We start from the raw sequence: 15,858 nt of genomic DNA, 5'->3' as shown, positions 1-15,858 counted from the left end.
CCACAGCCCCAACAACAACAACAACAACAACAGCGCACAACAAACTACCGCAACGGTGCTGTGCTCTATTATATAAACTCCCCCCCCCCGGGCCCCAGTAATGGAATGTGCCGCCGGCCCCCCCCGCCCGCAGTAGGACTGTACCACTCCCGCGGGGGGGGGACAGGTCTCTGAACCCTCAGACGCCACAAACCAGACCGCGCGGCACGTGACCCGGAGCCGCTCTGGCGCCAAAGCTGGAGAGTGCCGCGCGTGCGCAGTGAGGGCCAACAGTGCGCGGGAAACATAAAATGGCGGCGGCGACAACAGTGTAACATCTACAAACTGTCAATACCGGAGACAGAGAGTAACAGGTAAATATATACACTAATATACACAGTGTCCACACAGGAGAGAGAGAGAGTAACAGGTAAATATATACACTAATATACACAGTGTCCACACAGGAGAGAGAGAGAGTAACAGGTAAATATCCACTAATATATACAGTGTCCACACAGGAGAGAGAGAGTAACAGGTAATTATACACTAATATACACAGTGTCCACACAGGAGAGAGAGAGAGTAACAGGTAAATATATACACTAATATACACAGTGTCCACACAGGAGAGAGAGAGAGAGTAACAGGTAAATATCGTGGAGTCCTGTAGCTCAGTGGTTAGAGCACTCACTTTGCAAGCGAGAGACCTGAGTTCAATTCCAGGCAGAGGGCGAAACCTTGGGCAAGTTTCCTTACTCCACACAGAGCCTAATAATAATCCCTCCAAAACCAAAAACAATAATAAATTGGTCATTTTCTATCTACGACTGTTTGTGGGACATTGCTGTGCGCAATTGGCTGCCGCGTTCGCCCACAAATATACAGTCAATTCACTCTACAGTGTGTTCTGTGAAGCGCTTTGGGACGTCCTCCCGACGTGAAAAGCGCTATATCAAATGCAAGGATTATTATTATTAAATATGCACTAATATACAGTGTCCACACAGGAGAGAGGGAGAGTAACAGGTAAATATCCACTAATATATACAGTGTCCACACAGGAGAGAGAGAGTAACAGGTAATTATACACTAATATACACAGTGTCCACACAGGAGAGAGAGAGAGTAACAGGTAAATAGTGCTGTCTTCTAAAATGGCTAGCTAAGCGCAAGTGTGTGTGTATATTAGTACTGTACAATAATGGTCCTGCACTGCTATGTAAATCCACAGTAAGTCGACTCCAGGAACTGCTTCTCTTTCCAGAATCTGAGTGCAAGATGGAGGACATTGAGTCCCGATTCACACACCTTCTGCAACCAATCCGAGAGCTGACCAAGAACTGGGAGATCGATGTGGCAGCTCAGTTGGGGGAGTATCTGGAAGAGGTGAAGCTCTAAGTAATTTCAGACTTGACTTTTGAGAAGTTACTGTGTGAAGTGTTGTCTGAAGTTAACAATAATTTTTGCACTTTATATACGACTTATCACAATAACAACAACTTGCATTTATGTAGTGCGTTTCATGTAAGGTTGTGTCTCAAAGCCCTTCATAGGATTTTACTGTAAGTGAATTAATTGTCAATTAACCTGTCAATTCCTCTCATTGTTTTACACATCTCAATCAAATCAAACAATAACCTCACCTGCTCCAAGCTGCATAACCCAGTCCCCCCCAGCCTCTCATCACAGCTCTCCTTTTTCCTACATGAAGGCGCTACATAAAAGCAAGTTCTTGTTGTGAGAGTTCCTCTCTTACATAAACAGCAGGCTTCTGTCTTGGTGGGGGTGAGGTGTGTATGGGGGGGGAAGGAGGGGATGGTGGTGGAGGGGGTGCGTGCGGGGGAGGAGGGAGTGGGTGTGTGTGGGGGGGGTGAAGGAGGAGGGGGAGTGTGTGTGTGTTGGGGGGTTGGGGGGCAAAGGAGGGTGTGTGTGTAGGGGGGGGCGAAGGAGGGTGTGTATGTGGGGGGGCGAAGGAGGGTGTGTGTGGGGGGGGCGAAGAAGGGTGTGGGGGGGGGGTGGCGAAGGAGAGTGTGTGTGGGGGGTGGCGAAGGAGGGTGTGTGGGGGGGGCGAAGGAGGGTGTGTGGGGGGGGGCGAAGGAAGGTGTGTGTGGGTTGGGGGGGGGGGCGTTTGATGGAGAGAGGTTACTGATTGTGTTACAATCTGTGTTTTGCAGTTGGATCAGATTTGCATTTCTTTTGATGATGGTAAAACAACGATGAACTTTGCAGAAGCTGCATTGCTGATTCAGGGATCGGCCTGTATCTACAGTAAGAAGGTGTGTGGGTTACTGATATTCAAAGTGTGTGCCTGTGTGTGTTAGATACTGTTGCTCAGTGTGTTTGTAGCAACAACAACTTACATTTATATAGCGCCCTTCACGCGGGGTAGCGTCCTGGAGCGCTATAGTACCCATGAGATTGTGAGGTCTTTTTTTCTCTTCACAGGTGGAGTACCTGTATTCGCTGGTGTATCAGGCGCTGGATTTCATCTCCAATAAGAAGTAAAGAACCATTTTGCTCACATGTTCCTCCAGCCTGTGGCTGAGCTCAAACACACAATAGTAACGGGGGTGTTGTTGTTGGTTTGATGGGAACTATCAGATGATCATAATCCTAGTTTATTATTATGATAATCTACTGTGGAACCAGTCCACGCTGTGATATTCAGTATGAACTCTGAAAAGGGAATAGGATACAAGACAACATTGTCGTCCCATGGTCTTGTCTGTTTGATAGTTCTTGTCCTCATTGTCTCTGTATTATTATCTCTGTCCTTTAGACCTGTAGTCAGCTTGGCTCAGCTGGTAGCAACAACAACTTGTATTTATATTGCATGCTTCTCCCGGGGTAGCGGGTAGGTTGTGAGTTCAAGGCCTATGTCAAGACTTTGAGCTCACGGTCCAGGCTGCCATTTCAATGCAGTACTGGTGAGAACTGCACTGTTGGAGGTGTAGTCACTCTGAGATGCAACCCTGCGTGGAGGGCACTATATAATTAGAGTTGTTGTAGTCCTTCAGGTGCGTTGTTATGAGGTACCGTTTGCCTGTTCGGGTAAATTGGTTAATCGCTAAATGGTTGTGTGTGGGACACTGCTGTGTAAATCAACTGTCACATTTACCTACAGGTTTAGTCACTAACTTGACAGCAATTCACTGTGAAGTGTTTGGAGAGATTTTGATGCAGTGAGCGTTCTACCCGAGGAGTCCTGTGTTTTATGTTGTAGGGGGGAGGTTGTGGGAGGGGAGGAGGGGGTGTGGGAGGTAGGGAGGGTGTGTGTGAGTGCTTGTGGGAGGGGGGAGGTTATGAGTGTGAGTGGTGGGGAGGTTGTGGGAGGGGGTTAGGGTGTGTGTGTGTGGTGGGTGGAGGGTGTGTGTGAGTGGTTGGGAGAGGGTGTGGGAGGCAGTGAGGGTGTGTGGGAGTGGTTGTGGGAGGGGGGAGGGTATGAGTGTGTGAGTTGTGGGCAGGTTGTGGGAGGGGGGAGGGTTTGGGTTCACTGTTTTGAGTTTTCTACACGAGGAGCTGCTGTTACAACAACACCAAAACTACATTTGTACAGTGCTTTTCACGTCGGGTGGACGTCCCAAGGCACTGACAATCCTTTGGTTGTGTTTCTCAGGCGCCGCCAGCAGCCGGCGTCCATCGGAGCCGAAGGTCTGGACACCGACGTGTCAGTAGCCGATGCCAATAGAGAGGGAGGGGTAAGTGGGCAAAACACAAAATTCTGCAGATGCTGGAAATCTGAAACAAAAACAGAGCCAGTTGGGGAAACTCAGCAGGTCAGGCAGCATCTGTGGAGAAAGGAAAGTGAATCAACGTTTTGGGTCCACAACACTTCGTCAGAACTGGGGCATGTTGGGAGGGAGAGGCTTTTAAGGACAAGTTGAGAGGGGGAGGCAAGACAAGGACGACAAAAAAGAAGAGGATAAGTGGGGATGTTCGTGGGACAGTTTCTGCTGTGAGGGATCCCATCAGACCTTTGCTAACCAGCTCCCAGTCCAGGCTTCCATCTCGTCACATTTCATCCCGGATTTTCAGTTAATGCAAGTTTGGTAACTCTGACTTTACAAACTGTTTTTCGAACATGGAAACAGAATTTTAAGAATTTTTCACAATTTTTTAGTAGTAATAATAATAATAATCCTTGCATTTGATATAGCACGTGTCTTCAAAACATCCCAAAGAGTTTCACAGGGTATAAAGTGAGTTGCCTGCATATTTTGTGGGCAAAAATAAGATTTTATAAATTAAATGTTACCAGTTTATAAGACAAAATGGCCTCATAGATTGAGATTAGATGGAATGTCAGGTCACATGAGCTAGACTGACAGAGCTGTAGCTTTGCTCTACTGGGTAGTGCTGTGTGGTATTGGTGTTTACTGTGATGTCCCACTGCTCTGGGTACTGCTCACACTGTGAAATGCTCACACTGGAACTGCTCACACCTTGTGAAACACTCACACACTGCTCACACTGGTCTAACCTCGCTGCCACATTCCTCTTTGTGTTGCAGTTCTTGTCTCTGGACGACATTCAGCTCCCAACAAGGAACACCATTGACCTGAGGACTGATCACACTCCCAATGTAAGTCGCCTCCACTTTAATCCCAGCCCTGAGCCTGGGCTGAGAAGGAGAGTGTGTCCCCCACCCCCCGCATGGCTCCGTGTCCTCTCATCCCTCTCAGGTCTGCTCTGAGCTGCTCACAGCCGTGTTTCCCCGACAGATGGTTAATGTTATTCCTCTGACACCAATGGCCCTGGTTCCCCCGAACGATGTGGAGAAGAAGAACAATCCACTGCTCAGGTCTGTGATCACAGCAGCTGCACCACACAGGGGCTGCGTGCGGGGCTGCAGGGGGGCAGGGGACTGCATGCAGGGTGGGGGCTGGAGTGTAAGAGCTGTGTATATTTCTATAGCCATCGAGGTGAGGTGCTCGCCAGCAGGAAGGATTTCAGGATGAACACGTGCACACCACACACTACAGGAGCTTTCCTACTGGAGCTGACTGGCCTTTCCCCAATGTCCTATCTACACAGCAGAGCGTTAGAGAACACGCACCTTGCCACAGCCGGTGAGTGTCTGTTCTCAGTGTGGGACCTGACACTGTGTGCCCCAGGGGTTAACTGGCCTCAATTCCTGGGGTGTGGGCCTTAGAACATGTATGTGCTGGGGCTCACTCCCCCACTGGAGCTCTCTATTCTTACCCCATTCCCTGCTCTCTCTCTCCCCATCGTGTCTGTGCTGGGGTTCGCTCCCTCACTGGAGCTCTCCACTCTAACCCCATTCCCTGCTCTCTCTCCCCATCGTGTCTGTGCTGGGGCTCGCTCCCCCACTGGAGCTCTCTACTCTAACCCCATTCCCTGCTCTCTCTCCCCATCGAGTCTGGCCTGGTGCTCGCTCCCCCACTGGAGTTCTCTACTGTAACCCCATCCTCACCAGTGTCCCTCTGTGTGCAGTACAGGGAGACTATCCTCAGGAGGTACATATGGAGACCAGAGGCTGCGAGGTGGCCATCCCACCGCTCGACCTGTCCAACCAAGGCAGTAAGTACCTGTATCTCGAGATCCAGATGGACGGTGGTGCTGGGCAAGGCAGGGCATGAGGGAGGGTGATGGCACCAGGATTCTGAGCGCAGTGGGTACCTGAAGTGTGGGGGGAGGGGGCAATGGGAATGCAGGAGGTAAGGAGATGGTGGGAGTCCAGGGAGAGAGTGATGGGATGACAGTTGCTGGGGGTGGGTGGCGGTGCTGTGGAGGTGCTGGGATGTGGGGGTCTGTGGCTCGGCCGCACTCACCAGCATTTGTGTCTCCAGGTCCTGAGGGAGGGGCTGGGTTCCTGCCACTGGCTGAGGGAGAGGAGGCGGAGCAGTCTCCAGAGAGGGTCATGTCTCACAAGGTAATGTGAGCATATGTGGTCCCTGGGCATCTGTCACACACTGCTACAGTCCTCTGTATGTGTGTGTGTGTGTGTGACTGCTACAGTCCTCTGTGTGTGTGTGACTGCTACAGTCCTCTGTGTGTGTGTGTGTGTCACTGCTACAGTCCTCTGTGTATGTCACATTGCCACAGTCCCTTAGTGCTGAGTGTGTGTGTGTGTGTGTGTGTGTGACATACACGCTCAAACTGACTGAGACCCAGTGTGTGACACTGGGTCTCAGTGACACTGACACACACTCACAGTGTAAGCTCAGTGACGTGTGTACAGTGACGTGTTTACAGTGTGAGTTTGAGATATGTACAGTGAGATGTATACAACAACAAAATTACATTTGGGGAGGGTGGAGGACAGGGGATCAAGCAGGGAGATCTAAAGCATGGTCGAAGAGGAGGGTGGGGGGGAGGGACTGAGAGGAGGGCGAGGCAGAGGGACTGCGGGATGGAGTTCCAGATAGTGGGGGCAGAGTAGCAGAAGGCCCGCCCGCCAATAGTAGGGTGAGGGTGGTGGGGGACGTGAAGCAGGCTGGAGACCGCTGAGTGGAGGGAGCGAGGGTGGTAGGGGGTTAGGGGGTCAGAGATGGAGGGGGGGAGCATGACCATGGAGGGCTTTGAAGGTGAAGACCAGGATCTTGAACTGTTTCCTCTGTGTGATGGGGAGACAGTGGAGTCGGGCGAGGATGGGGATGATGAGGTCACGGAGCCTAGTGCGGGATAGGACACGGGCTACAGAGTTCTGGATGATCTGTAGTCTGTGGACGGAGGAGTTGGGGAGGCCGACAAGCAGGGAGTTTGTATAGTCGAGCCTCGAGGGCTTGTATGAGGGTTTCAGCAGCCTTCAGAATGAGACAGTGGCGGAGCCAGGCGATGTTGTGTACAGTGAGGTGTGTACCTACAGGCTGCCCAGAGCGAGCAACGTGGGTATACTCTGCGAGAGACGGCACCAGGATCCGGCCTCAGACAGGAAAAGGTAACAGCAGGTCAGAGATCAGGGTGCATGAGTGGAGGGGGGGTGTCAGAGGGTGGGGGGTGATATGTGTGGAATGGGTGTGATTGTGTTTGGTGGGTGTGTATGTATGTGTGGCGGAGGGGGTGGGGAGGGGTGGGTGTGTGTGGGGGTGGGTGGGGAGGGGTGTTTGTGTGGTGGGGAGGGGTTGCTTGGGTGGGTGGGGAAGGGTGTGTGTGGTGGGGAGGGGTGGGTATGTGTGGGGTGGGTGTGTGTGTGGTGGTGAGGAGGGGTAGGTGTGTGGTGGCGAGGGGTGGGTGGGTGTGTGTGTGTGGTGGGGAGAGGTGGGTGTGTGTGTGGTGGGGAGGGGAGTGGTGGGTGTGGGGGGAGGAATGGGCGCTGTGCTGGATCACTATTTTGAGCTCATGGTCGGATGTCTTTGCTCAGGAAGTGCTGGATCCCTGGAGAAGTCTGGATCCTTTTGAAGCCACTGAGAACAAAGTGTTGAGGAAAGGTACTGCGGGTTTGCAGGAGCTGTCGGTCAGGGACATACACACTGTACCCAATGCCTTGGGCGCTGACAGGCTGCGACAGTAACAGGAAAGATACAGACATTGACACTCACTCGCACTGATTCTCTCTCTCTCGCCTGCACACTGACCCTTTATGTGTGTAACAAAAACAGAAGTCGCTGGGAACAGCGGTCAGGCAGCATCTATGGAGAAAGGAAAATGAGTCAATGTTTCGGATCCACGACCCTTCGTCAGAACTGCAGCAGGTTGGGAGGGAGAGACTTTTAAGGGCTAACAGATAGTGGGGGGCAAGGACGACGAAGGAGAAAATGGTGTAGAGGACAAGGGATAATGGGTTAAAGAGATGTTAATGATGCAAAACCAAGTGGGGGGAATTGCAGCAAAATAGGCCGACCAGGGAGAAGATTTTATTCCCCTGCTTTGTTGCAATCCTTCACTTTGTTCTGCATATTTAACACCTCTAACCCATCATCCCTTGTCCTCTACCCCATTTTCTCCTTTGTCTTCTTTACCCTGGCTCCCCCATCTCTGTTAGCCCTTAAAAGCCTCTCCCTCCCAACATGCCCCAGTTCTGATGAAGGGTTGTGGACCCGAAACGTTGACTCACTTTCCTCTCTCCATAGATGCTGCCTGACCTGCTGAGCTTTCCCAGCTCTCTCTGTTTTTGTTTCAGATTTCCAGCATCTGCAGTATTTTGCGTTTTCTTTGTGTTTGTGCCTGTCGTCTCACTCTTACACACTCGTACACTGACACTTTGTGTGTGTCTCTCTTCCACACTGATGCTGTGTGTGTGTCCCTCTCATGCACACAATGATGCTGTCCCTCTCTCTCAGGTAAGCACTATGTGATCCCTGCTCGTGTCCCTCACACGGGAAACAAGCGGAAGCGGAAATGTTCAGTGACATTGCTGGAGTTTGGCAAGTGGTTCTCCCGGGCCCGTGAGTACCTGCTGACAATAACGACTCACATTTACAGCACAAAATCAATTTGTAACAACAACATTACATTTGTAAAGCGGCTTTCATGTAGGGAGCGTCCCAAGGCGCTGGGCAGTCATTCAGACCTGAGCTGGGGGCGGTGGGAGATGGGGTGGGGGAGAGGTGTGGGGGGAGATGGTATGGTGGGGGGGCAGTTGGGGAGAGATGGGGTAGTGGGGGGGAAGTTGGGGGTGGTGTGTGAGACTCTGCTCTGTTGTGGAGGATGCTGGATCTGGTGTGAACGCTACATGGAGTCCTGTAGCTCAGTGGTTAGAGCATTTGTTTTGCAAGTGAGAGACCTGAGTTCAATTCCAGGCAGAGGGCGAAACCTTGGGCAAGTTTCCTTACTCCACACAGAGCCTAATAATAATCCTCCAAAACCAAAACAATAATAAATTGGTCATTTTCAATCTACGACTGTTTGTGGGACATTGCTGTGCGCAATTGGCTGCCGCGTTTGCCCACAAATATACAGTCAGTTCACTTTACAGTATATTCTGTGAAGCGCTTTGGGACGTCCAGAAGATGTGAAAAGCACTGTATCAAATGCAAGGATTATTATTATTATTATGGCTCCTGCTCCTCCCACCATTGACTAACCTCCTGTCTCACAGATTATGGTGGAGCCGATTTTGTGAAGCTGAAGAGAACAGGTCTCAGCCATGCAGGTAAGAAACCCACAGCACGTGTCGGTCACTGTATTAGCAACCCCTCGTCTGACCTTCTCGCCTCCCTCCCTGCCTTTCTCCTCCGCCCACACCCTTTGGCTGCAGTGTTGATGGGAACTGAGTCTCCAATGGGGGGTCTGCTGACCAATGATCCTGGCTGGGCTGTACTGACATCAGTAGTGCTGTGGACCTGCCTGGCTCAGGATCCGGTAGAGAGACCACTACAGAGGGTGAACTCGATTCCATTGCCAGCTGAGCCCTGAGATCACCTGTATACACCTCCCCACTTCCTGTTCACTGCAGTGCTCAGTAGCGCTCAGTAAGCGAGATTAGATTCTCGGACGAGGCAAAACCATAGCCACTAGTTGCTCATTTGATATGCGACAAGCGCAGGTTTGAGCTATCACTAGGTGGACGGTAGGTACCAGGATCTCCCTATGAGCTCCCGGTAGGGAGTACAGCTCAGCATCAAACGCATGATAGCATTGTCACCATCTTTCTGCCGCAGCTCAGACACACGTCCCCTCACACTGAGCCATGGCTCCACCAGGTGGAGGTGTGGAGCTTGAGCAGCAGCTGCTTACCTCTCCATAACCCTCTCTGAAGCTCTCTGTAAACCCATCAGGGTGAATTCCGGACGCTGGTGTATAAATGTGTGTGCACTCCAGGTTTCTTCATCCTCCAAGATATCGGGGTTCAGGGTTTGGGGTAGGGGGTCTCGGGTGTCAGGGTTGGTTCATACTGTACTTTACCCTCACAGATCTGGAGGTTCTGCACTGGAAACACATGAAGGAGAGAGCAGCAGCTCAGAGAATCTTCCGCAAACGAATGGTAAATAGTGACTCACTCCCTCCCTTCCCAGTGTGGTGCCTGTACAATCTACGCCAGTGTGGTTACAGGCAGGGCTTGTTTAACAACTCTAATCAAGTTCTTTGATGAAATAAGTGAGGTAACCCGGGGGTTGGTGGGGGGGAATTTTCAGAAGGTTTCTGATAAAATGCCAGTGTGTGTTTGTGATTGTTCCTCTGTAGTCTGTGCTGTGTGGGTGGGTGATTGACGAGCTGGAGAATAACCAAGAGAATGCTGAGGAAGCGATACACCATGAGCAGCAGCGAGATGATGACGATGTAGATCAGGACAGGCCAGCAGGTAATCGTTCCCCAGGCGTCTGTCTGACTTGTACTGTCCTGTGTGTAGACGAGAGCAGTGTTTGTCAGCAGTAAAGAGTAGGACAACAACAACACTACATATGTAAAGTGCCTTCACGTCGGGAGGACGTCCCAAGGCGCTGGACAGTCGGGGATCAGGACCCGAGTGTGGGTGGAAGGGAGCAAGATTGGGATGAGGGAGGGCAGAGAGGTAAGAAGGTGGCTGAAGACATAGTCGAAAAGGAGTTTTGAGTTGTGCCTTGAAGGAGCGAGGCGAAGGGATTGTGGGATGGAGTTCCAAAGGGTGGGGGCAGAGAGGCTGAAAGCCCAGCCTCCGGTGGGAGGGCAGGTCGGGCGGGAGACATGGAGCAGGCCTGCTGAGCGGAGGGAATGGACAGGTTGATAGGGAGTCAGCAGGTTGGAGGGAGCAAGGCCATGGAGGGCCTTGAAAGTGAGGACAAGGATTTTGAACTCCATCCTCTGAGGGATGTGGAGCCGGGCGAGGATGGAGGTGATGGGGTCACAGAACCTGATGCGGGAGAGGGCACGAGCTGCAGAGCTCTGGGTGATCTGCAGAGGCTGACAAGAAGGGAGTTTACGTAGTCGAGCCTTGAGGTGACGAATGCATGTATGAGGGTTTCGGTGGCTGGAGGGGTAAGGCAGTGGCGGAGTCGTGCAATGTTGCGGAGTTGGGGGAAGGCAGAGCGGGTCATGGCACAGATATGGGGAGAAAGGATAGTTAAGGATCAAACAGGACAGCAGGTACAGGGAGGGGGAGGTGTGACCTGCTCATCTGCTTTATTTTTCTTCAATTGTTAGATGAAGATTACGACCTGGATGATTTGGAACAAGAACCAGGTGCAGAGATCGATGCTCCCTGCTTCCCCGCTATAGGTGTGCATATGTGTGCGAGTACGCGTGTGTATGTCACTGTTCGTATGTGACCGAGTGCGACTGTGTGTGTCACTGTGTGTCTGTCTGTGTGTGTGAGACTGTGTATCTGTGTGTGGGGGTGTTTCCCCCAGTGGAATGTAGGAAGTGTTTTGATCACACTGGTACTTATCTGATTTCAGACGCTGTGGGAGAAGCTGTGAGTGTCAGCTATGAGGACCTGGTTAGGAGGAATGTGGTACGTCTTCACAAGTGTGATTGCAGATAGCGAGGCTGAGCGAGGGCAGCACTAACACACTATGATAGTAGATTGTTGGAAGATCCAAAACAATAGGACGTGATTTTCAACATAGAACCAAAACGGTTATAAGTGAGATCAGGAAACGTCTCCTCACGCAGAAGCTAACAGAGTGTGAAACACACAGCCCAGAAGGCAGTAAAGGCTGTAAAGATTGGGATGTTTGAAGGGGAGATGGACAGTTGAGTGTTAAGGGGATTTGGGGAAATGGGATTGAAAGATCTCATGATCTACTAAACCAGGGGAGGCTCCATGGGTTCCACCACTCCTCCTGTGCTGTGTTCAGCTGTGACCCTCTGTGTTGCAGGAGCTGTTTATTGCCAACTCCCAGCAATACGCCCAGGAGACCGCACTCTCACTTAGGGTCCGCGACTGGGAGGAGAAGATAGTACCCAGAATGCAGCAGCAGGTAAACGGGGCAGTAATCCAAATAATGGTTCATCGTGTGAGAGTGTGTGAGAGTGTTTGTGTGAGTGTGTGCGTGAGTCACTTTGAGTGTGAAAGTGAGTGTGGGTGAATGTGAGAGAGAGTGGATGTGAGTTGTGAGAGGGTGTGAGTATGTGAGAGTGGGTGTGAGAGTGTGCGGGGAGGGCGAGAAGGTAGCTGCCATTTCCTATGTGATGACACTTGTGTTAGATCTGCAAATTATGTGTCTGTATCTGGAGAGAAAAAATCTGATACAAGTAAACTTAAGAAACAAAGAATGGGTTTTTATTTCTACTTGTATACAGGAGCACACAATTGTTCCCGTATACAAATAGGATCTAATGTCTCCCTGTCAGACAAAAGATCCTCTTCTTCGGTACCATTAAGTTTTATACAGGAGTACACAAAATACACAGAAGGGGTGTTTTTCCTTACAGACCAATCCGGTTTGCTGCATGCGTTCCCACACTTCTTGCTTCAGCTTGTTTCAACTGTACTAATCTTGCAGTTTTGCTGGAAGGCCATTTCTATGTTATCACCCGCCGTTCCTTACACTGTGGCCTTCAGATAACGGGATTCTATAATAACATGTCTAACCTACTTACTTATGTCTGCTTAAAGGCGTCTACACAGCAATAGGCCAGGGCACAAGCTACGATATACAATTAAACATACCATAACATCTTTTTCCTCTATCATTTACAGCACCTTGTATTCCATGTGTTGAGCTGGGTCATATTGTGCTGTTATTTTTCTTGTGCCTTGAATCACCATCTCATACGGGGTTAATGCTCAGTACCAGACAGTAGATGGAGTTGAGCTAAATGTTTTTTTTACGCTGGAGCTAAGAGAGGGGACCTCAATGGATGAGAGTGAGGGAGGATGTGATGGGGTGAGAGAGAGCGGATGTGATGGAGGAGAGGTGGGAAGGGAGGCTTTCCAATGACTTGTCATGGTGACTGTTGAGGTTGGATGACTAGTGTTGCTCAGCAGGAAGCCGGATGAGCAGTTGAGAAGTAACAATATTGAAGTGTGGGCTGGAGTTCGTGACTGACTGTACATAGAGCAGTGTCAAACACACAGCGACATGTGGAAACCTTGCTCTCCCTCACCACAGGAGCAGAGAGGCGGTTTTGACATCCACGATTACGGGGACAGAATTATGGCCGAGTTTGATAGTGTTGGTCAGAGAAAATGGTTCGGAAACATTGTGGCTGGAAAGGAAGCGTTTGAGGTTTGCCGTTACATGTTGGCCTCCCTACAGCTGGTGAGTGAGGTCTTGTGACACCATCTCTGCTGGGGCTCGCTCCCCACTGGAGCTCTCTACTCTAACCCCATTCCCTGCTCTCTCTCTCTCTCCCCATGGTGTCTGTGCTGGGGTTCGCTCCCCCACTGGAGCTCTCTACTCTCACCCCATTCCCTGCTCTCTCTCTCCCCATGGTGTCTGTGCTGGGGCTCGCTCCCCACTGGAGCTCTCTACTCGCACCCCATTCCCTGCTCTCTCTCTCTCCCCATGGTGTCTGTGCTGGGGTTCGCTCCCCACTGGAGCTCTCTACTCTAACCCCATTCCCTGCTCTCTCTCTCTCCCCATGGTGTCTGTGCTGGGGTTCGCTCCCCCACTGGAGCTCTCTACTCTAACCCCATTCCCTGCTCTCTCTCTCACCCCCATCGTTCTGTGCTGAGTGTACTGTATATTCACTGTCAGCTCCCCAGGGAGAATGGGCTGCTCTTTGCTGTGATGAACATTGTCTGTAACTGCTCATTGTTCCCAGGCCAATGACTACACAGTGGACATCTGGCAGGAGGACGGACTGTATCAGGCTGTGGACACCATGACGCTCACACTGCTGAGCAAACAGAGGGCACACGATCGCTTCAATACCTACAGAGCCACGACCGTCTCCAACAACTGAGCGCCGCCTGGCCCCCACCCACCTCATCCCAGCCTCCCCCTCTACCACCACACACCCTCTACCCCCCACACACCCTCACACTCTCTCTTTCCCCCCCTTATATTTTGCTTAAACCTCAGGAACCTTTATTCTATCCTGACTTATCATTTTAAAGCCATTTTCATCCTCTTGGCAAAACACAAACTATATGGAACTTTTCTATTTTGTAAATTAAAATCATAGTAAAGTGTAAAAGCTCACTCTGTATTGTGTCTAAGTGAAGAGGAAGCCCTTCTCCCTTCCTCCCTCACTCCCTTGGCTCTCCCTTCCTTCCCCTTTCCTCCCTCACTCCTCACTCTCCCCTCCCTCTCTCCCTCACTCACTCTTCCTTCCCCCACCCCCCACCCTCCTCACTTTCCCCTGTGATCACTGCAGGTGGATCATGGCTGAGGTTGGAGGGGAGGGAGATGGAACAATACTCACTGCAGCCTGAACTGATGTGTGATCTCTGAACTGAATCCATTTATATTAACATAATCCTTGTATTTGATACATCTTCTTTCACATCGGAAGAATGTTTCAAAGCGTTTCACACAATTTAATAATAATTCTATAATTCTTACATTTGATACAGTGCCTTATCATTGTCGTCATGAGAAACTCGACTTGTTCACAGGATACACAACCAGCAACATCCCACAATGGCCATGGAGTGAGTGAGCAGTGAGAGTTGGGGGATTGTTGACCAGGACACCGGGACAGAGAGGGAAACCGCCTTCACTGTAAAATGCACAGACAAACAGGGCGGCCCCCGATTCCCCTCGTGTGGCTCCCGGGCCTCACCTGCTCACTGGCTGGACAGCCTGACGGAGCTCTTCATGTGGCTCTGGATACTCTGTGCCATCTCGTGGTCGCTTCTGCTCCTGTTGTAATGATCCACAAAGATCCCGTCCGGGTTCAGGAGGTACATGATGACGGTGTGGTCCACAATGTAGTCATTGTCTTGGTCTCTGGGCCCCACACTGTAATACACCCTATAGGCCTGACCCACCGCCCTGATCTGCTCGGCCGAGCCCGTCAGCCCCAGCAGCCGAGGGTGGAAATCCTTGACATACTTGGCCATGGCCTCCACCCCGTCCCGCTCAGGATCCACAGTGATGAACACGGGCTGCACCCGAGGCAGCGCTGGGATCCTGTCCAACATCTCCACCACACTGGTCATCTTGAGCAGCTCATCGGGACAGATGTCGGGGCAGTGAGTGAACCCGAAGTACAGCAGCGCCCACTGGCCCCGCAGGTCACTGGTGCTCCTCGGTCTCCCCGTGTGGTCGAGCAGCTGGAAATCTCCGCGACCCAACACCACGTTCTGCAGCCGCTGCCGTTCACACTGTCTCCTCTTCTCCCAACGGAGGTACAGGAACCATCCCAGGACCGCGGCCCCCAGGCCCGAGGCCACCAGGACCCGTGTGCGCAGTGTGAGCTGTGAGCTCTCAGGGCTGTGGGGGCGCCGCGGGGCGCTGTGCGCTGGAGGGACTCTCGTCCCATACCGTCTGCTCAGTGCCAGCCTCCCGGTACCCGGGGCCCCGGGGCTCCCGGGTGTCCGCTTCCCCTGCGGAGGCCGAGCTCGGCATTGCCACCTGTGACTGCCGCCGCCTGTCGGGGGGTGAGGATCCCGAGGGCCGGTGCCGACCCCTCCCGTGTCCCGGCTGTGGGAGCACAGCCTCCTGTCCCGGGAGCTGCTGTGGGGGGTGGGGCGGCCTTCAGCCCCTCTGCCCGAGGCCTGTGTTGGCCACTGCGGGGCAGAGAGCAGCGCCTGTGTAACGGTGGCCCTTCCCCACAGCCCCGGACAGTGCGTGTGGAGCACATGCCGACAGCCCCTCACCCCCATCATTGCCCTCACACTCACACACAGCAGCTCACACTCACACACACACAGCAGCTCACACTCACACACAGCAGCTCACACACACACACAGCAGCTCTCACACACACACAGCAGCTCTCACACACACAGCAGCTCACACTCACACACAGCAGCTCACACTCACACACACAGCAGCTCACACTCACACACAGCAGCTCTCACACTCACACACACACAGCACTGCAGCTCACACACCTGAGTGAGGCCCTGCTTCAACAACCTTCCCCCCCGCCCCAGGCCTG

General features: G+C 52.0%; 2 protein-coding genes across 2 annotated transcripts; one reads left to right on the top strand and one right to left on the bottom strand.

Annotated features, from left to right (window-relative positions):
* The first annotated feature begins 222 nt into the window (after positions 1 to 222).
* On the top strand, positions 223 to 13,945 carry ncaph2 (non-SMC condensin II complex, subunit H2). The gene is made up of 21 exons (XM_042335231.1): positions 223 to 353; positions 1,247 to 1,368; positions 2,157 to 2,258; positions 2,428 to 2,483; positions 3,599 to 3,680; positions 4,493 to 4,564; positions 4,704 to 4,783; positions 4,897 to 5,051; positions 5,437 to 5,523; positions 5,793 to 5,875; positions 6,812 to 6,883; positions 7,307 to 7,373; positions 8,226 to 8,330; positions 8,984 to 9,037; positions 9,798 to 9,868; positions 10,069 to 10,186; positions 11,005 to 11,079; positions 11,259 to 11,314; positions 11,682 to 11,783; positions 12,918 to 13,067; positions 13,573 to 13,945. The coding sequence occupies exons 2-21, from the start codon at positions 1,261 to 1,263 to the stop codon at positions 13,711 to 13,713; spliced, it is 1,836 nt and encodes a 611-aa protein (XP_042191165.1). The 5' UTR covers positions 223 to 353; positions 1,247 to 1,260; the 3' UTR covers positions 13,714 to 13,945.
* A 488-nt stretch (positions 13,946 to 14,433) lies between these two features.
* LOC103190011 (protein SCO2 homolog, mitochondrial) lies at positions 14,434 to 15,611 on the bottom strand. Its single transcript, XM_007910616.2, has one exon. It carries the CDS (start codon positions 15,581 to 15,583, stop codon positions 14,540 to 14,542), a length of 1,044 nt encoding a protein of 347 aa, XP_007908807.1. The 5' UTR covers positions 15,584 to 15,611; the 3' UTR covers positions 14,434 to 14,539.
* Between the last annotated feature and the right edge of the window lie 247 nt (positions 15,612 to 15,858).

Source organism: Callorhinchus milii, unplaced genomic scaffold (assembly GCF_018977255.1).
Source record: "Callorhinchus milii isolate IMCB2004 unplaced genomic scaffold, IMCB_Cmil_1.0 Scaffold5, whole genome shotgun sequence".
In the NCBI taxonomy this organism is placed as follows: domain Eukaryota; kingdom Metazoa; phylum Chordata; class Chondrichthyes; order Chimaeriformes; family Callorhinchidae; genus Callorhinchus; species Callorhinchus milii.
The sequence above is the reverse complement of the archived record's forward strand: the minus strand, read 5'-3'. Positions and strand labels throughout refer to the sequence as shown.

Bases quoted from the DNA above. Each gene is read 5' to 3' on its own strand.
- ncaph2 (XM_042335231.1), top strand. From the start codon at position 1,261: ATGGAGGACATTGAGTCCCGATTCACACACCTTCTGCAACCAATCCGA. The intron at 2,484-3,598 runs GTAAAGAACCAT...TGTGTTTCTCAG, and splicing joins GATTTCATCTCCAATAAGAA to GCGCCGCCAGCAGCCGGCGT. The intron at 6,884-7,306 runs GTAACAGCAGGT...GTCTTTGCTCAG, and splicing joins CCGGCCTCAGACAGGAAAAG to GAAGTGCTGGATCCCTGGAG.
- LOC103190011 (XM_007910616.2), bottom strand. From the start codon at position 15,583: ATGATGGGGGTGAGGGGCTGTCGGCATGTGCTCCACACGCACTGTCCG.